At 36.4% G+C, this 21,048-nt stretch overlaps 2 protein-coding genes across 6 annotated transcripts in view; one reads left to right on the top strand and one right to left on the bottom strand.

The window, feature by feature from the left end:
* Positions 1-6,466, bottom strand: part of LOC146001488 (solute carrier family 66 member 2) — a 45,973-nt gene extending 39,507 nt beyond the window's left edge. For both annotated transcript variants that reach the window (XM_083138859.1, XM_083138860.1), the window contains exons 1-2: positions 6,324-6,466; positions 902-1,163 (exon numbers count right to left, since the gene is read on the bottom strand). In XM_083138859.1, the coding sequence (XP_082994985.1) occupies positions 902-1,104 (203 nt within the window). In that variant the 5' untranslated portion in view covers positions 1,105-1,163; positions 6,324-6,466. The remainder of the gene's footprint in view (positions 1-901; positions 1,164-6,323) is intronic.
* Positions 6,467-7,736: 1,270 nt separating this feature from the next.
* Positions 7,737-19,585, top strand: LOC146001167 (mitochondrial import inner membrane translocase subunit Tim21). Of its 4 annotated transcripts, none has more exons than XR_014443537.1 (6): positions 7,737-7,821; positions 10,315-10,558; positions 14,652-14,886; positions 16,618-16,717; positions 17,273-17,489; positions 19,306-19,585. XR_014443537.1 is itself a non-coding variant. In XM_083138457.1 (5 exons), exons 2-5 carry the CDS (start codon positions 10,333-10,335, stop codon positions 17,387-17,389), a joined length of 678 nt encoding a protein of 225 aa, XP_082994583.1. In that variant the 5' UTR covers positions 7,737-7,821; positions 10,315-10,332; the 3' UTR covers positions 17,390-17,914. The 4 variants fall into 4 exon arrangements, 2 of the variants coding, with proteins under 2 accessions (XP_082994583.1, XP_082994584.1); XR_014443536.1 differs by having other exon boundaries at positions 19,327-19,584; XM_083138457.1 differs by lacking the exon at positions 19,306-19,585 and having other exon boundaries at positions 17,273-17,914.
* The last annotated feature ends 1,463 nt before the right edge of the window (positions 19,586-21,048 follow it).

The following is a 21,048-nucleotide window of genomic DNA, read 5'->3' as shown; positions in this document are numbered from 1 at the left end:
GAGAACTAATGGTGAAGCGACGATTTTCTTGCACTTTTTAATTCACAAGCTTGCACCAAAACGTCAGTCTGAATGCTCGAACTTCCACTCCTCTCCTCATTGTGGATATTTGTACGGCCTTCTTTGAATGTGCGACACCATTGCCGCACCTTTTCTTCACTCGTTATACTGTCACAATGCACTTCACACAATTCTCGATGAATTTGAGCAGCATTTTGTCCTTTGGCGTAAAGAAATTGAATCACAGAACAGATCTCGCACCTGGCGTGATTGTTTATGCACGCAGCCATTTTAACACACGATAACGAACAGCTGACTAGCGAAAGTATGGTTGCTGGATAGGCAATGGACCAAGTTGTGTTACTGTTGCCAGTCGGTTATAAAACATCGACCCTTTTTCTTTAAATGTGCCTCGTAGTTTTGATGTTTATTTCATCTCTGTTCAATGATTCATCCTGTTAGTCCTACGTACGGTGGCACACATTTGCAGGGTATGTGCTATACTCCTGGAATATAGAGTTTCAGGTCATCTTTAACTGATCCGAGTAGGGCACTGGCCTTGAGTAATAGTCTATTGTTACCCCATGCCTGGCAAGAATTCTGCTTAATTTTCTGTACGGGTGTGTAATGAATGGTACAACTGTTGTAATAGGACTTTAGTCTTCTGTGTTACCTGACAACACTTGTTCGAATAACGTTGCCAGGAATGCTACAATTCCGACTATTGGCAAGTAAATTTTCTGATTTATAACAACACTACAAACACCACTGTTGCCACTGAACAGTTTAGCAGAAATCTTAAAAGTAAATATTATCAAAATACTGAATTAGCAGGCAGTAGCTAATAAATCTGCAATAAAATATCGTAAAAATTGCTCAAGTATACCCACAAGTTACTTACCAAAATATGATTCGTAGTGTATTGGCAATCAGAAGGGCAAGGCACACATACAAAGAAAAACCTTCTGTGTTTTCTGTACGTTTAATTTCCCTATACTGTGGAATGTAAGGAACAACACCACCAAACATCATTGCTGCCGAACATATCCAAGATATGCTCTTGGATACTGACACATTTTGCACTTCTTCTAGAATGTAATCCATGATAACTTAATGATTTGTACTCCGTATCACCTCCACATTTCTTGTTCCTGTATGGAACCCTAAAAAGGGATAAACAGTATTAATATTATGGAAACAATATTTAATCTCAAATTGCAGAAATGTACCAAGAATAAAGATGACACAGAAGAGTTGATGGTAGTGGAGAGTTTCAAATATCTAGGAAGTATAATTGAGAGAAGTGGAAGAATAGATGAGGAGGTAAACAGAAGAGAACAAATGGATGGTGGACTATATCAAAGCGTTCCAAAATTAATATGGAACAGGGATGTACCTATTAAATGCAAGAAGGTAATATACAACACATACTATGTGCCAATAATTACGTATGGATCTGAGACTTGGGCAATGACAAAAGAAAGATGCAGGAAGTGGAGATGAAATTTTTAAGGAGTGTATTTGGGAAGACTAGAAGGAATAGAATAAGGAATGAGGAGATCTGACAGACAGTGGGGGTTGTGAAGCTTCAGGACAGGATAGATCAGGCACAGATGAGATGGTTCGAATGAAAAGGATGGGTACAGAAAGACTGCCAGGAAGAGATTACAATGCACAAGGAGTGGGAATAAGGCCAAGGTGGAGACCAAGATGTCGGTGGAAAAAGCAGATAGTGTTAGGAGAAGAGGACAAGATTGGAACACCATGGAAAGAAAGGAGTGGTGGAAGATGAGAAAAAAATGGACAAGCTTGACTTCTATGCCTGCCAGAGGCAGGAAATGGCGAAATATGATACATTCTTATCAAGTAACATATTAAAACCTGTACACTAGTGCTACTATATTTGTAATTGTATCCAGTAGACTAGCAGAATACAACTAAATCAAAAATCTTACAATAGTCTGTGTAACTCATGCACATGCTCAGACTTTTAAAATGCAACATATTGAATTTACATAAATTAAGATCAGAATTTCCTTCATGAAGATTTGAGTTTGTGTTATCTCATGCCACATTTGATGTGTTTTGCAAAGATTTTATTGCACATAATGATAATATAAATAAAATTATTCGTAGAGAAACATCAGTGTAGATGTTTATACATTGTATACTGTGAGGGTAATGAATTTTGGAGTTGAGTGTGGAAAGAAGTGAAGGATTACAAACTAACATTTGATACTTTAAATGCAAACTGAAAAGGTAAAATAGTAATAAAAACAAATATATGAAAAAAGGTAACAGTACCGATTGTTTTATGATTTTATTTTCCAAATTTTCCTAGCAGGACGACTAATTATTGTAGAATTTAGGCAATCATTGTCACATGAAATTTGAGACTTCCTGAAAGTAATGAGCACTGTTTGAATTTCCAAAAAAAAAAATATTTATGTTGAAAAAACTAAAAATTACCTTACGCAAGCATGCACGCTTCCCGTGGACAAGTGACCGTAAGTACCGTAGACTAGTGGGAATGATTGTAGAAGTAAATCAGAACCTTAGTAGAATGTTAACAGAACCAAACCTGGCCTGCCAATATATTAAACACAATCTTAAGTAATTGCTAAACCTCCGCAGTATGTGTTAACAGAAGTAAATCGAAACCGAACCATGTTAGAATTGCATTTGTAGCATAATGAAATTGCAATAAAAAAAAAATAAAAAAACTTGGGCCAAAAAGAATTAGAAAGACCGATGTTTGTTTTTGTAATCTTAAACAGCACATCATACACAGAGGTTGTTGACAGAACTTCACAACTAACCTTTCGCTCATATTTTTTTAGAAAATATGTCACACACATAAAAAGGTTGTAAAAAAAAAAGTAGGCCCTACTAACTAATGGGGAAAAAAGTGAACACTTTCATTCTCCCAAGGTGTTATCAGGTATTTGGGCTTACTCAATGATGAACTTCCAGAGAATGGGTTCTATTCATGAAGGTACTAGTACTCTTGACAAATTCCTGAGAACATCCTCGACAACAAAATTATAAATGATGATGTCTGAAGATATGTACAAGACATTATTGAAACCATTTGTAGGTATGAAAGAAACTATGGAAATACTAACTCCATCAAGCCTAACTTACTTAAAATGTATAAATGGGAACATGGAAATCACAAGAGTAAATTATTATGTTAAAAGCACCAAAATTCATACTCTTAACCTACTCACATAAGGATATCCAGCAGAATGTAAAAAAAAAAAAACATTCTGCACAAAAACACTGCAAGTAATCAGGAAACCCTTTCAATGTGTGCTTATGGCAGTAGTGTATTCTCCCACGTTATCTGGTTTACAGTTGGTAAACCAACTTCTTTAAAAGTATGGAAATTTTCAGACTTCTGTTTTTATTTACTTGCATGTCTGCATTGGTGCTTTATTTCTATTATATCTAATTTATATACAATAATAAAAATTGTTGGGATAAACCAGGTCAATTTTCAGAATACGCAACTGGCTTATGGATATGTAGAGAATTAGAATCATGTAGAATATGCATCTGTTAATGATAATATCAGAATTACACAATCGAAACCTGTAACACGTAAAATATGTAACAGAAAAGATAGAGAAAATATGATTGGCAATAACCTCTGCTGTAAAATTTGTATATAATATGTTAATTGTTTTTGTCAAATTGTGGTTATAGCATGTCAAAGTAATGTAATATAATGAAAAAATATTACTTTAATGAAGTGTAAAATAGTAAAAATAAGCCGTTGAAATGAAAATTGTGCTCTTCTAGGTTGTATGATCATAAAGAATGATGTGTCTGAAAGATCAAACAAAAATCATTCGCATTGTAGTTGTCCAAATATGTAATCCACAATTCTTTGTTTTGCGTATGCACATGAATCTTCGGTACCACTTTTATAGATCGGAGACACATTAAAATCGGATATTATGTGTTTCGCATGGTTCGTACTTCCGAATTGTGGTAAAACTATCAAAGCCAGGAATCGGATTTCCTCAAATTTACAGGAGAAAGTACTTACCGAATTGAGTTTCTGTGTAATTTCGGAAGGTTGTAGAAGTGTTTTCTCCCAATCTCAATGTATTTGGCCGCTAATTCATGTATTTTTCTATAATAATGTCTGTCCAATGCACGAAAGCTGTTGCTTGCATTTCCATCCATGTACTTGAACTGGATGTTGCGAGCATCTGATGACGTAATCCCTGGTAAGTGTTTCCAAACACACAGTTTTTTCACTATATTGCCCAACCTAACCTTACCGTGAATGGTTTTTGGGGCTATGCGTGAATGGTTTTCTGGGCTATGCAGGAATTTTTCTGTTAAGAAGGTTGAAACACTGCTTTGCCGTTTGAAACACAATGCTAGTCAAGATTTGCCCGCCATTTTGAGTGTTCAGGAAGCAAGAAAAGAACGAACAATAATTACTCGATATGTCGACAATAGATACTAATTTCGTTAAAAACAAAAGTGAAATCCCTTGTTAAACGATCTCTTGCAATGCAGAATAAGTAAGTACGAATGTCAACAATTACAGAATAAACAAGTTACAGCCGATTCCTGGCTTTGACAGTTTTACCAGAGCAATTTTTGTTATTCCCTTTTTCGCTTCCTTAACACACAATATGGCGAGCAAAAGTTAACTACCGTAGTGAGTATACAGTGTTTCCAACCTTCACCGCAAAATACCTACTATCGTGTTCGTCACGTGTGCAAATTGTATATTATGCACGGGTAGTTGACGGATAGCCCCACGAACCATTCCGATAAGGTTAGGTTAGACAAGCATAGTTAAAAAAAAGGGGGGGTTGGAAATACTGACAGGGGGATACGTCATCAAACGTACGCAGCATCCGGTTCATGTAGGGAAAGCAGGCAATTGTGCGTCGGTAAGATATTTCTCTTGAAAAATACATGATTTCCAGGTCAAATAAATTCCACGATGAAAGAAAATACCTCGACGAACGTTGGAAACCTCAGAGAAACTCATTTCCGTAAGTAGTTTCGGTAAAAATTTACTATCCTTCGGACACCTCTAATTTTTTTGTTTCGTCAATTTTTGACATTCGTACTTACGTATCTGCTTCGCTGAACATTCCTGAAGATGGATCAACGTTGTTTTGATGAAATTAATTGCAATTTTTCACATTACCAGTACGTCTTCCTAACCTAACCACGCGCCAATGGTTCGCAATTATTTCCAATTTCTAGATCCTGATACTAACACGACACCAAATATGTTTCCTAACAGAACTAATCTAACCACGCGCCAATGGTTCGTGGGGCTAGCGCCAATGGTTCGCAATTATTTCCAATTTCTAGATCCTGATACTAACATGACACCAAATTTTAACTATGTTTCCTAACCTAACAGAACTAACCTATCCACGTGCCAATGGTTCGTGGGGCTAGCTATTCTCCGTCGGAGAATTAATTTTCAACAAACAACAAGAATTTCAGCTATGAAACATTCCCACATCACACAAAACACCTTCCCGATGTTCGACAATGCTACAGGAACTTATTACGGTACGTAGTTTCTTCTGTAAAAATAAATAAATGTGTCTGAAGGATAGTAAACAAGTACCGTAGTTTCTTCTGTAAAAATGAAGAAATGAGTCTCCGATGAATGAAACTGTTACCGAATCTTCTTTGACTTCTAAATGGAGACCACAGGGAAAAAACGTGCTTTGTCCATTTGTAGCAAAATTGGGGTAAAGGTGCTATCAAATAGCTCCATGAAGGGTATTTCTAACTAGGAATTGTACAAGAATAGAACGTGCTATTTCCATCCATTGCAAAGAGGTTTTGGTTGCATATACAGGGAAAAGACATTCTCATAGAAAGGACATAACATGTTCTCCTGTAAAATCTAGAAAATGGACAAAACACCTTCTTTCCTGTGGTCTTCAAATACACCACTACTGAAATTTTCCTTAAGTAAAACAATCAACCTTTGACAATAGTTCCTTTTCCTTCCTTTATACGAATGACATGTTTTCCTGAGAGCAAGAATTTTCACACAACAAAATTTTACGGTGACACACATTTGCATATAAATAAAAAAGCAATTTTTATTGAACTTCATGCACAAATTAGGAACAGACTGCATATGAAATATGCTCAAATTTCGACTGTGTTTAGGCTACATGGGACCATACAGACCTTGCAATACTTTTTTGTAAACAATTATCCAAAGCACGAAATGTGCAAACACTACCCTTTTAAACTAGCAGATACTTCTAAATGTACGCTTTGTTACCCCTATTCACACGAAGAACATTAATACACACCAAACAAACGTATTATTTCTTCGGTTAACGATATCACCTGTTTCACACTTCCTCCATGTTGCTTCTCGAAACTAGTATATGAAACAACGTTAAACCAAATGTATAATAGGTGCATCTGTCTCGGTGATGCATTAATTCGTCATATTAATGAGAGCAATATTTACTACTGTACGTGATAAATGGCAGAAATGTAAGATATATGTTAGCTATCTTTAATTTTTACAGCTGAAAAAAACAATATTGTGCACTGCTTAATATATCATACCAAATTAGCAAAACAAAACAAAATCGAAACTTTTCATTTCTCATCTGCGAGCGATCAACCTTGGTTGGTTATAATCGTTGAAGGATTTACGTAACTATGAAAAACAAAGGTGAATTGAACATAATTGTCGTTGCTTTGCACGGTGGTCCTAAAATTCTGTATGTTGATTGTCTAAGTTTCATTTGTGTTTTCTGGGTAGAGAATGGAAAATGGATAGATAATTCGAAAATTTTAAACAGTATAAAATAACGAGTTTGCTCTTTATTGGCACCAAGATTGCTCTCATTATGCCTCATAGTTGCATGTCAAAATGCATAGTCCAAAGGACAATAGAAGATTGGAGGAAATCACTTAAACATAGCTTCAAACATGAATGGAAATTTAGGTTTGTTGACATTATGCAATAATTGTTTGGTACAAGGCACAATATTCAGTACAACATAAAAGCCCTGTATAACTATAGCGTACATTGTAGGAAATATTTATTTTGCAAATATCCAGTTGATGGTGGTGCAGATAAACGATAGTTATGCAATTAAAGAATAATGTAGTGCAAGGAAATTAGCTATGTGAAGGATTTTTGCAGAAGAGAGAAAAATCATCTTTGTACATAAAACACAAAGTCACTCTATGGGAGTATCCTTTATTTTTTGAAAAACTTACAGAAAACACTTTACACTTTGCTTTTGGTATAGTGTAGACATGTTGACATGACATACATTATTTCTTGACACATGATTTGAATTGAATTTAAGGTAAAATTTCGATAGCGTCCCAACACCTCTCACTCGTTTATTTCGTCATTTTTAACATTTGTACTTACGTATTCTGCATTGCAAAATATTCTTCAACTTGGTATTTTTCTTTTTTCACGAAAAGATGTTCAATTTTTGACATTAAGAATAATTATTAAACCATTGACGTTAGCCCCAAAAACCATTAATGTTAGCCCAAAAACCATCCACAAACCATTAACGTTAGCCCAAAAACCATCCATGAGTAGCCCCACGAACCATCACGGGGACGAGGTATGCCTACGAGGTTAGGTTAAGCCTGTTAGGTTAGGTTCCATTAGCACTCATTATGTTCAATTTAGCATATACGGACAACATCGTTTTTTCTCGATGAAAGAAAATGCCTACATAAATCGAAACTTTTCATTTCTCATCTGCGAGCGATCAACCTTGGTTGGTTATAATCGTTGAAGGATTTACGTAACTATGAAAAACAAAGGTGAATTGAACATAATTGTCGTTGCTTTGCACGGTGGTCCTAAAATTCTGTATGTTGATTGTCTAAGTTTCATTTGTGTTTTCTGGGTAGAGAATGGAAAATGGATAGATAATTCGAAAATTTTAAACAGTATAAAATAACGAGTTTGCTCTTTATTGGCACCAAGATTGCTCTCATTATGCCTCATAGTTGCATGTCAAAATGCATAGTCCAAAGGACAATAGAAGATTGGAGGAAATCACTTAAACATAGCTTCAAACATGAATGGAAATTTAGGTTTGTTGACATTATGCAATAATTGTTTGGTACAAGGCACAATATTCAGTACAACATAAAAGCCCTGTATAACTATAGCGTACATTGTAGGAAATATTTATTTTGCAAATATCCAGTTGATGGTGGTGCAGATAAACGATAGTTATGCAATTAAAGAATAATGTAGTGCAAGGAAATTAGCTATGTGAAGGATTTTTGCAGAAGAGAGAAAAATCATCTTTGTACATAAAACACAAAGTCACTCTATGGGAGTATCCTTTATTTTTTGAAAAACTTACAGAAAACACTTTACACTTTGCTTTTGGTATAGTGTAGACATGTTGACATGACATACATTATTTCTTGACACATGATTTGAATTGAATTTAAGGTAAAATTTCGATAGCGTCCCAACACCTCTCACTCGTTTATTTCGTCATTTTTAACATTTGTACTTACGTATTCTGCATTGCAAAATATTCTTCAACTTGGTATTTTTCTTTTTTCACGAAAAGATGTTCAATTTTTGACATTAAGAATAATTATTAAACCATTGACGTTAGCCCCAAAAACCATTAATGTTAGCCCAAAAACCATCCACAAACCATTAACGTTAGCCCAAAAACCATCCATGAGTAGCCCCACGAACCATCACGGGGACGAGGTATGCCTACGAGGTTAGGTTAAGCCTGTTAGGTTAGGTTCCATTAGCACTCATTATGTTCAATTTAGCATATACGGACAACATCGTTTTTTCTCGATGAAAGAAAATGCCTACACGAACTTCTAAATGCTACAGAAACTCATTTCGGTAAGTAGTTTCTTGTGTAAAAATGAAGAAATCCGTTGGGACGCTATCGAAGATTTACCGAATTAGATTATATTATTTCACTTTTTGCTGCTATATGTAACACAGTATATGTTGTGTAATATATACCATATATTACATATACTATAGTTGACCTGTTACGTTTAAATCCACATTAATGATCACCTATAATTTTATTAGCATATGGGGTTAGTCTTGTTAAAAGAATGTTAGGTAATATTTTATATGATGTTGAGAGGAGAGAAATTCCATGGTAATTATTGCAGTTCATTTTATCACCTATTTTAAACACAGGAATAATGATTGATTCTTTCCACTGTTGGTAAATTTCTTCTTTATTCCATCTTAAACCAATTAATTTATGAATTTGACATATTAATGAATTCCCACCATATTTAATTAACTCAGCTGGTATTAAATCAATGCATAATCCAGGTATAATATACAGAGCATTCCCTGACATTCGCTACAAGACTCAGTGGCAAGCGGCCCGGCGTCAGCGTTTGTCTTTTTCCGCTGAACGGGTCCATGACAGTCGCACGCTACAGTCTGTTTTGTTTTATTTTATTTTGTTTTTTTGTTTTGTTTACTTTCTTCGCTTTCCCTGCCTTCGCTCTTTTTCCCTTTCTGTTTTCGTTGCAGACTGACGCCAGTATAATCCTCCCTCGGAAGATTTGTTGTGTCGGTGTGGTGACGATTGTGGCTTATGGCACCACAAAAGTTTACATTACAACAAAGGATTTATGTTGTCGAGTGTTACTTCGGAAAGAGGAATTGTGGAGAAGTGAGACGACGTTTTACAACGAAATTTCCTGGTGTTCCCGTTCCACATAGGACCACTATATTAAACCTCGTAAAAAAAGTTTGAGTAACAGTGTCAGTTCTGAATAAAAGTGGAAAGAAAAATGGGGAAATCTAAAAAATAAAGTATACAAAGACAACCAGCACACCATCCGTGATTTAGAAGAGAGTATTGTACGAGAAATCGGGAGAATTACAGTAGGCGAACTTGCACGTGTAAATGCCAATTTCCTTCGGAGATGCCAGGAATGTGTTGCAGCAGAGGGGCATCATTTCAACACCTTCTGTAGTCAAGGTTAGTACACAATATGAAAACTGTAATTTTAATAGCCAACTCTAGCGACTGTCCCAGATCCCGTTCACCGGGAAAGACAAGCGCTGATGCCGGGCCGCTTGCTGCCAAGTCTCGTAGCGAATGTCGGGGAATGCTCTGTATTATTACACTTGATGTAAAACACCAACCATATTTTTTGTTCATACATTCTCCCAACCGTTGTAACTCTGACCATGGTGAAATTTATAACCAATTATGAAGTTTAGTATTTAAGGAAGAATTCATAGTCATGGTAGTATTATTAACATATTTAATTTTATGGTTTTTATTTCAGGATATAATTTGTAACACAATGGCTACAGTTTCAAAACTTGCTCCATCCTTCATTAGATGCAGCATATTTTTCAATAGCCACTGGCTTCATACAGTGTACAGAAATGCAAAATTAGTCAGTTTAACTACAAGTGTGCCATATCCATCATGTTTCATCCAAAGGCGTTATTGCTCTAAAAAGGAAAAGGACAAAGAAAAGTCATCTCTAATAAAAGGTTCTTCAGAAGTGTCGACATTTAAGCAGAGTGAGTAATGGTTGTGTTTAAATTTTTTTTGTTATGCTGTTGTTTCAGCAACAGAACAACTAAAATGCCGATATTGTGTTGATTTGAAAATTTCTTATCTTGGGATATGTTGTTGTATGATTTTTCAAATTCTCAAATTCTCCTAGCAGGAAGACTAATTATCTTAAAATGTTGGCAATAATTTTCACACGAAATTTGAACCTTCGTTTTAAAGTAATGAGCACTGATTGGATGTTGAAAAAAACACCTTAAAATTAACTTACCAAGCATGCACGCATCCCATGAACAAGGTATTCCCCATTGGAAAGCGACATTAAGTATCATAGAAGAGTTGGAATTAATGTAGAAGTAAATCGGAACCTTAGTAGAATGCATTTAGGAACTGTTTTTTAATGCTAAGAGAACCAAACCTGACCTGCCTAATCTAACTACAAAAGCATATATTGAACAAAATCTTATGTAATCACCAAAACTCCGCAGTATGTGTTAACAGAAGTAAATCAAAATCGAACCATGTTAAAATTGCATTCATAACATGATGAAATCACAATAAAACAAAAGGAATTTGGACCATTAAGGGCATGGTATCATTATAAATATTCGGACACATGTTGTTGTTTATTAGCACGTGATTAGCTAAAACTGGCAGAAAAGTGAAGTAAAATAATCAATCAATCAATACAAGAATGTCACCTTTTCTGTTGTAAAAGTTTACTTTCATCTTCCATCATATGAATAAAAGAGAATTGAGTTCTGATTAATGCGACAAAATAAATAATTTAATTACTGTGGAAATATTTTTTTCTAAAATTATTGATTAGTGCAGACTGTGTAACTTCTAATTTTGTTCAACACACTTAGGTTATGTAAATAGTGTACTTATTAGTTATTGAGTAATTTGTGATTCTGAGTAACCAAATTCACAGAACCTCTTCACACAAGAGTACAGGACATTTTGAAAACCTCACGTGTGGTCATTATTGTGTGTTTATGTTCTGTGACTTTTTTTAAAAGAAAAATAAGGATTGATTACAATCAAAAACAAGAGGAAGGTGTGGCAGGCTCTTAATGTAACCTTCCTTTGTGTATCCAACATGGTCGGACGTATTATCTAAGTAAAAAATAATCATTCTTCTCTTCTTCTTCTTCTTCTTCTTCAAAAAAAGGATTCTCTAAACTCAAAGAATGGGTGGAGTTTGAGCTTTTGCTTTGGAGGGGGGGGGGCAGACTCTGGGAGAAGCATATGATGTACCTCAGGGTTGTTGAATATCCCCTAGCTTATAAGGGTTCCGGAGACCTTCCCAAGGAAATTAAAAACAACAACTTAAAAACACCAAGTTCTAGGCCTTTTAGATTTGAAAATGTTAAAATTCCTCGCTTAAGTAAACAAATATAAACAAATATTAATTAGTAGATTGGTTGTCAGTTTTAAAAGAAGCAAAACAGTACGATTATTGCATTTTGCATTTCATTAATTTTTTATTAATACAATACTCGTATTACTTTAAAAAAGTTACGGTACAATAGTAAGCTTCAGAAATTTTAGAAAAATTAAATTGAAAAGTTCTTTTGATGCCTCTACAGTAACTGTTGACTTAACACAAAGTCATTTTACGTTTTTCTTTCTTCAAACTGTACACATCAATCAAATCGTTTAAGACCTGCTATTGCGGCATAATTACCGCACATGCCATCATGCCAAACGTCAAGAATTGCGGTATGGCTTCATAACAAAAATAAATGTAGTAACTGAACTTCATCATGTGTTATTTTTTTAGTATTTTTTAAGTTGGGGGAGGGGGGGCAGGCCCCCCTGACCCCTCCAGAACTCCGCCTATGATTCAAAGGGAAGAAAATGGCAGGTTTAACTTGACTCTAAGCATTTTTTTCTTTTTTGTCTGGGAAGAAAGGTTCCTGTACTTTTCGTAAGTCAGCTTACCATGGTGAAACAGATTTATGCAATATGAATCATTGCACAGTGCTTTGTATCCCACTTTATATTGTGGACTCAGCCCTGGTTAGTCTGTCTGCGCATATAGTAAACTTTTAACAAAGCATCATAAGGGCTACAAAAAATACTGTCGTATATTGATGCAACAGTAATTAATGAAACCAATAACTATTGAAATTTTATGTCAGATTTATACAGGGTGCTTGGAAATTCCCCTTACAAACTCCTAGGACTAGTAGAGGGGACTCAGTAGACAATATTTGGAATAGGAACCCATGTCCGGAAATGTACCGTTTCCATGCTACAACCATGACAATGTGTCAGATGTGCCTGTGTTGGTATGCAACTGGGTAGGCAGTACATGACGTCAGAAGAGCACCTGATGGCACATGACGTCTAACCTGCCACGGTATCCTGCCTGGATCCCCATCCACATGCCTGTGCATCTCCGATGAACATGGTTGAGTACACGTTTGCAGAATACACGGACATGATCCTTGTGTATGGCGCAGCGGAAGGGAATGGAAGAGCAGTTCGTCGTCTGTATCAAGAGAGTTATCCACAACGTGCGACTCCATCGCATATCCTTTTTGCCAGCATTACGCAACGGCTCCGAGAACGAGGTACCTTCGCTGCCGACAGGATGGACTGTGGTGCTGCATGCCCGAATTGGTAGAGGCTGTACTGCACCACGTTGAACAGGACTTGTCAATAAGTACGCGAAAAATTGCACGTTCAATGGGTGTTTCTCGCAGCATCGTGTGGGATGTTCTGCATGAGCAACAACTACATCCTTACCAACACCAAAGGGTACAGGTTTTGAGACCAGCCGATTCTGTATCACGTGTTAACTTCTGCACATGGTTTCTGAACCGCTGCATCGACGATCCCCAGTTTCCACGTCGAATTCTGTTCACAGATGAATGTAAATTCACTGGGGAGTGTGTTCTCAATTCTCGAAACAGCCATGTCTGGGCAGACGAAAACCCTCATGCGACGCATGTCCGGGGGACAGCACAGATTTGCTATCAATGTGTGGGCAGGTATTCTGAATGGTCATGAGATCGGGCCGTACCTTCTTCCAGTCAGGCTAACGGGTACCGCGTACTTCATCTTCCTACAGGAAGTATTGGCCCTGTTCTTGAATTCTGTGTCATTGAAAGTCTGTCAGTAACTGTGGTTTCAGTACGATGGCACACCACCTTACTTTACACGTGACGTTCGGAGACATCGTAACCGAATATTCGGGCAAAGATGGATAGGCCGAGGTGGTCCAATTGCGTGGCCCCCACGATCGCCGGATTTAACGCCATTGGTCTATTTCTTGTGGGGTTGTATGAAGAGTATGGTGTACGACACTCCTGTAGAGACAGAGGACAAACTGCTGGCACAAGTTATTGTCGCTGCACAAGAGATTGACAGGACACCAGGTGTGATGGAGCGAGTGTACCGGAACATGATTCGTCTGTACAATGTGTGCAACAATGTTGGTGATAGTCACATCGAGCCACTGTTGTAGTTGAGCAGGGCCGTATGCGACACATCCAGTGCAGAAGACAGAAACAAATTGTTGCGTTCCACTGTCGACACAAGTGTTATTGTGATCAATGAATAGTACGTTTCTTTTTTTGTTAGCTTGGCATTGTTACCAAATAAATTTGTTTGTATTATGAACTGAGTCACATGTCATTCACTTCTGTACCTTACGTAACACCTCATTTGACATGGTTGTAATAAATGTCAATGATTACACTTTAGGTCATCAGGTGATCTTCTGATGTCATGTACTGCCTACCCGGTTTTATACCAACACAGGCACATCCGACACATTGTCATGGTTGTAGCACGGAAACGGTATGTTTCCGGACATGGGTTCCTATTCTAAATATTGTCTACTGAGTCACCTCTACTAGCCCTAGGAGTTTGTAAGGGGAATTTCCGAGCACCCTGTAGAATATGAGTATCATACATGTCCATACCTAATTATGTATAAATAATAGCATGGCTGTACAGTGTTGTTCGAATTTGACATGATCTTATTCATATGGTTAACATTGCTTTTTAAAATAAAGGCAGAGGTTACTTAAAATAGGATGATTGAATCTGTGTAGTTTTCCCATACTTGTTTTTTACCTTTTGCAGTGAAAGAAAATACAAAAACTGCATCATACACAGGGATAATATTGATTGGCGTAGGAGTGACTGCTTTAATGTTTTATACCATATTTGCTGAATTATTTTCAAGTAAAAGTCCAAATACCATCTATTCAAGAGCCTTGAAGAGGTGCAGAAAGGAACCTCAAATTATTAGTTTGCTAGGGGAGCCTATTAAAGGCTTTGGTGAAGAAACTAGGAGAGGCAGAAGACGACATGTCAGGTAAGCTAATCACTAGTTCTTGCAAACATATACTATATTTTCACCATTCGTTTTTGTATAATATTGTGTATTTGTTTGGACAAAATATACACCAGTTTGATATATTGAATATTGTAGAAATTATACGAGGGCAAATCAATAAGTCTTTGCCCCAATTTTTTTTCAGCCGAAATAATAAACATGCAGGGAAATCAAAATATAGGAATTGTTCTATGTACCTTGCACTATTTTTCCACATAGTCACCACAGCGGTTCAGGCACTTGTCCCATCGCACCACTAGTTTTTACATGCTGCTGTTGTAGAATTTGGCCGGTTGATCGTGGAATCGCCCACCGCTGGACAGCGGTCTTAGCTTCATTGTCGCAAGTGAACCTCTGTCCTGCCAGGATACCCCAAGGATTTGTGAACGATATCATAAACACAACGGAAAACAGTGCCCATGTGGGTCAATGGTGAAAGCGGATCTGCGTGTGCATCTGAAGGACATTTTCCGAGGCAGATCAGGATGCCCCGACTGCTCATTGTCATGAAGGTCTCCTCGGCCATTTTCAAACTACCAACACCACCACCGCACACTTCTCAAAGCGAGACACTTGTCCCCATACATCAGCTGCATTTCGCTACGGATCTCGATGGGTGCTCGTCCCTTGCTCCATTGAAAACTAATAACACTTCGCTGCTCATATGACATGCACGTGTTGAGTACTATAGCCATATGACAGTAGAAAACTTCTTATGTCTGTCACATGCTGGCAACATATTTGTTAAAAACACTAAAATAACATGCAAACCGCATGATGAAAAACACTTAGGAGCCCTGAAGATGAGTCCGTGAAGGAAGCTTGGAAGAACTCCTAAGTGTTTTTCATCGTGCGGTTTGTGTGTAATTTTATTGTTTTTAACAAATGCTATGGCCATCTTTACAAACTGGAGCAGCCGAGATTTGATGCTGGGCCGTTCAAAAAAACAAAAAAACTATTGCATTGATTGTATATCTCAGTTTCTCAATCACACTAATATTTCGGCTGAAAAAAAATAGGGGCAAACACTTTTCAATTTGCCCTCGTATATTAAAACCATAGGAAAGGGATCATGTTTGGAACTCTTTATTACATATGTAGAAATCTAATACAATAAGTGGCTATTGGTATTTACCAGTTTTCTCTTGCAATTTTTTTTAGTGTTTAGTAGATAACTATCTGCAATAATATATTACTACGTTTTCATAACGGTTTGTATTATTTATTTTGTAATTGTTATGGGTTTTAAGAAACAAATATTTCCTTAATCATTAGTCAATATGTGTGAAGCATCACACAAAAGTTCACCCCCGATACTTACTTGCTTCCCTCCCCCTACCTAGCAGTTAATTACTGGTGAGTTTTCCTTGTTATTACCTTAGTCCAATGTAAAGTTTCATAATAAATGGTAAAAGAGTTACTCAACTATATGCCGAGACACTTATTTCGGAAATAATCCTAAATTTCTGCTGACCAAAATATAGAATCTTTGTCTGTTACTGAGCTTACCTTTTGTAATTTATTTTGTGTGTGTCGTGCATTTGTACACCTAATGAGGTATTCATATAATGTTACTTGGCTGAATAACCAAACAGTGAAGGGAGAACTTAATGGTGTTGTTCCATGACTGAGCAATTGAAAATTGAATTCTTTTTTACTATGCTATTGAAAGGAAAACTTGTTACAACTAATTTTATTTTATTCTTTCAGTCATCTTTTCTATGAGCAAGATGGCATTAATTATTTAAGAATGAAATTTTATATCAAAGGATCACAAACTATGGGAACTGTTCATTTAGAAATGAAAGAGGTAAGATAACTATGCATGTATTTAAATTCTAGCATTTAGAGAAAACTAAAAGTTTTGAAACATTTAACATGAATCTGGTTAGTTGGACTGAAAAAATTTAATATTTTAGGTACATGAAAGTAAACTTCTTAAAATTTACACTGTGTGGATTAATAAATATGGTTTTGTAAAATATAAAAATATCTTTGCTCCACTTCAAACTAATAAAAATACATACTACTCTCAAAAACACTGTTTACACAGGTTTTCAAGGTATGTAATACTAACTAAGTCTCTAGCCTTCTTAAACCCGAAGTTCATGTCTGCAGCAACACATCTGTCTCTATCCTGGGCAAGATCTCTCCATCTTTGTCTTGTCCTTTCTACTGGTCTCTTTCCATCAGGTTTCCCAACAAGAGTCCTGTAAACTCTTCTTTCCTCTTCCATTCGTGCCACATCGCGTGCCCACCTAAGTCTTATTAATCATTCCAATAATATACTAAATAATACTGTAAATATGAATTTGTAACTTATTGTCCAGTCAACACAATAATTGTAAATTATCTTATTTTACAGAATGAATCTGGAAAGTTTGAATACAGGTATTTTTTTGTTCAACTGGATGATTTCCCTAGGCAAGTAATTGTACTGGAAGATAACAGGTATGATGAACCAACTGAGCCTACATCATAGGAATGAATATTGCAATGTGCAGTGGGTACTGAACAAAAGTCATTGGTATTAACTGCCTGATATTTATGTATGAGACATGAGACTGAAAAAAATATTTCAGGTAAATTTCTTACTACTTTGTAAGTAGATACTGCACATAAATGTTAGGTAAAAGCTGTCTGTTTTGCCAGCTGTAGTTCAATGACTTTCTTTGTATATTGTTGTTCTGGTAAAATGAGTGTAGTAGATAATTTTGTATGCTAGTCTTTTAGATAGAATCCCATTATGTACATTCTTTGGAATTATTTTACACAAGAATGAAGTGAAGTTAACAATGAAATAGCAAGAATTGTTTGAAAAGTATGTTTTGATGACATTAAAATTTATATTTTATGTACAATAACGGATAGACCATGCTGCCTTAATTTTTACAATTATATCGCAGAGCTTCCAAAGGCAGAACGATATTTGAATTTTGTGAAAATAGTGTGTTTTATGTACAATAGTATGTTTTCAAGATGCGTGATTAAAAGATTTATATTGCAATTGAAAGTTTCATTTCATACGTTGTGATTTGTATACAAATGCCCCAATTTTGCAGTTCAAACTTTGATTTAAGAAAAGACAAGAAAACTATAAGAGATGTTCATGTTAGCAACAGCTTTGAACCAATACTGATATAGCCATATTCTTACTCAGGGTTGCTATGCATCTCGAAAACCTGGAAAACAGGGAAATGTCAGGGAATATTGCTTGTCAGGGAATAATCAGGGAATTTTGTAGATCGTCTGAAATTTACGTGCATTTTGGAGTCTGCGAGAGAAAAAGTTGCAAAATGAACAAGCAGTTTGCTTCCACTTCTGGATTCGGTTCTTGTGATTCCATTCCCAAAAAAGATTCAGTTTAGAAACTTGTTTCCTTCGTTCTTATGGTTCACAGTCTTATGCAAAGTTATGGTTCCTTCAAATTTCTGTATTAAATTTGCACTTTTATAATACTAGCTAGATATTAGAAAGAATATGAAAGTAAATCTTACAGTCCAGATGTCTGATTGATATCTAAACTACATTGACAATTTGATCATAATTATCGAAAAGGTTGGTGAAGATGAGGTTATCAGCTATTATTTTTTAGATTTTAGTCTTGTTCGCATTTCCTAGTAGAAGAACAAATTTAAAATCAAGAAATGAATACATTTTGGCAAGTTCTTGAAAAGTAATTTTATATTTCTTATTGAATGTTAGAGTGAACATAACCTGCTCGGATAAATCGATCATGTGTTAGTAGCCATTAAATGTCTGGAAAGCACACATAAAAAGAATAGTTTTTCACAGTCCACACACAGTTTCCAAAACTTTGTCCTTAGCATGGATTGACAACACTAAACAGGTTAGAGCTTGAGGTAGCATGAGGGCCTTCCCGATGCCATAGTGGTGACGTCGTTGCCTTGTAATCTAGTGGTCCCGGTGGAGGCTCATAGTGGTTCGGATCCCACTTTAAACTGTAGGTCCAATCCCGATTAGCCTTCATGTGCATAAAGTGGACTTAAAACAACAAATCAATCAATCAATTGAGGTAGCATGATTCCAGATGAATGTCCCTTGCTGCTTTCACCACGAGAATCGTAAGCAAGCATCCCTCTGTGGAGTGACAGAACTGGGTTAATTTGTATGTAGCCTGTTCTTAGGCAAGACTGCATAAGTACTAGGAAAGTGTTGAGTTTGCTTGAAAGGAATAGAGTGTATATGTAGAGAGATATGTAGTTGATTGATGCTTAAACTTTAATTTACTTCGTTTAAATTTTAAAACTTTCCTTCAAATATTATTTATATGTTATAGCAGTGTAGCCCATCTCAACCAGCAACCACTTTCTAACAGCAATATTGCATAGGTAGCAAAGTAGAATATTGAAGAATTTGTTCCTAATAATTGCAAAGACTGCAACCTTGTTTCATCAGGTAATGAAATTGAGGAGCATACAACTATTAATCAGCCTAATACTAGAGTGGTGAATAGTGCATGAATCCAAACAGTGCAATGAATTAAGAAGTAATTTAATACTGCAAGAGTGACTACTTACCTCATGTGAAACCCATTCTATATTCCTATACATTTTTGATCATATACTAAAAAAAGAATAATTTTCTGATTCTATTTCAACCTAGTCATAACTATATATGTATTTGAAAATGCTGGTATGAGAGCAATACGTGTTTAATAAATGCAAACTCCAAAGTTGTTGTTCTTTTATTAAATTTAGTTGAAATGCTAAAAAATGAAATGTATGTAACTCTTTTCTTGGAATCTGTGGAGCAAGGCCACGCATAATGGTAGAGAAAGGGGGAAATCGAGTGGGCAGAGTGAAGTCTGGTAATTGCAGTCACTTTCTCACCCTCCACACAATCCCCTTTCCTCACGTGTTCATGGGCGGAGACTTGTTTTCATCTGCTTGCTCTAGAGATAACCAGGACAGAGTATAGCATTTATTTTAACCTGTCACGCCTGACTGTAGCTAGTAAAAAAGACTGGTTCAAACTACATTTGAATGTCTGGCCGCTGAGTGGTAGATGCAGGTTCAATTCCCAGGGTTGAAGATTGTAGGTAGGAATGGTCTGGGGCTCACCAAATCTTTTATCAGCAGGTACCTGGGAGCAAACATGGTGTAAAGAGAGGATGGATCATGGTGCTGATCATGACACATCGACTTTGAAGTTACATATCACATTTATCCACAAGTTTCACAAATTTTCAGTAAGTTACAAAATATTGATTGTTTAAAGAACAATGATGATCTTAGTGAGAGATGTCTCTTTCAGAACCTGGTGTCGACCTATTTAAAGGAACCTGAAGTAGAAAGATCTAGGAGAACGCATGATAATCAATTCCTTGCCTTTCATAATGTGATTGCATAACTTGCTTGACTAATTTTTCTCTTATGATTTGGCACATACATAGAAATTACAGTGAAAAGTGCAGGCTTGACCAGGACTCAAATGCAACTCTTTGACACACCATGCTGTAGCTCTACCAACTGAGCTACTGAACCATACCTGGCTGTGCCTGATCTTTCACAATCACCTTTTTACCTGTGAGAAATTGTCTGACAGTTCTACCAAAATGGGATATAAACAGTGGCGGCCAGCCCTCCAAACAAATTATATTTTGTTGCCATTAGTGCAATAATTAAATATTTATACTTCCGCTATCTTACTGTGTCCTGTTGCGCTGTGTGGAGCTTTCAAATTCACTTGGCACGCGACAAGTGGCAAATTGGTATATGAAGCCGCTTTCCCCACGGTGACTGCCAGTACATCTCCATGTTAACTCTAACGTAAGGACTGCTTCCACTTCCCTTCCTGCCCTTGTCAATGCTAAAAAGCGGACTGCATTCACTGCAGTCTAATGTACAGTGGTGTTGCAAGTGGTAGAAATTGAAAGCTCTCACACTATGATATGGCGACACCGCACATAAACATGTGATTACAGAGAAACACAGTGTCCGGCCATGTAATGCGTCCGTTTCGCTTGTCAGTAAATGCGTGATAGTTTTAAGTTTTCGAATCGATTGAAATAGTTATTTGTTTTCTGGCAGTAAGTTATAGTATAATCTGGTGTTCTGAATGGTAAATCGTACAAGTAAAAATGAGTGATTGACAAGTTCGCTACAATGAAAGACTGCC

The sequence above is a fragment of the Lepisma saccharinum genome, chromosome 17, assembly GCF_977018435.1.
Source record: "Lepisma saccharinum chromosome 17, izLepSacc3.1, whole genome shotgun sequence".
NCBI lineage: Eukaryota > Metazoa > Arthropoda > Insecta > Zygentoma > Lepismatidae > Lepisma > Lepisma saccharinum.
This window is presented reverse-complemented; position numbering and strand designations above follow the sequence as displayed.

Bases quoted from the DNA above. Each gene is read 5' to 3' on its own strand.
- LOC146001167 (XM_083138457.1), top strand. From the start codon at position 10,333: ATGGCTACAGTTTCAAAACTTGCTCCATCCTTCATTAGATGCAGCATA. The intron at 14,887-16,617 runs GTAAGCTAATCA...TTATTCTTTCAG, and splicing joins GGCAGAAGACGACATGTCAG to TCATCTTTTCTATGAGCAAG. The intron at 16,718-17,272 runs GTAAGATAACTA...CTTATTTTACAG, and splicing joins TTCATTTAGAAATGAAAGAG to AATGAATCTGGAAAGTTTGA.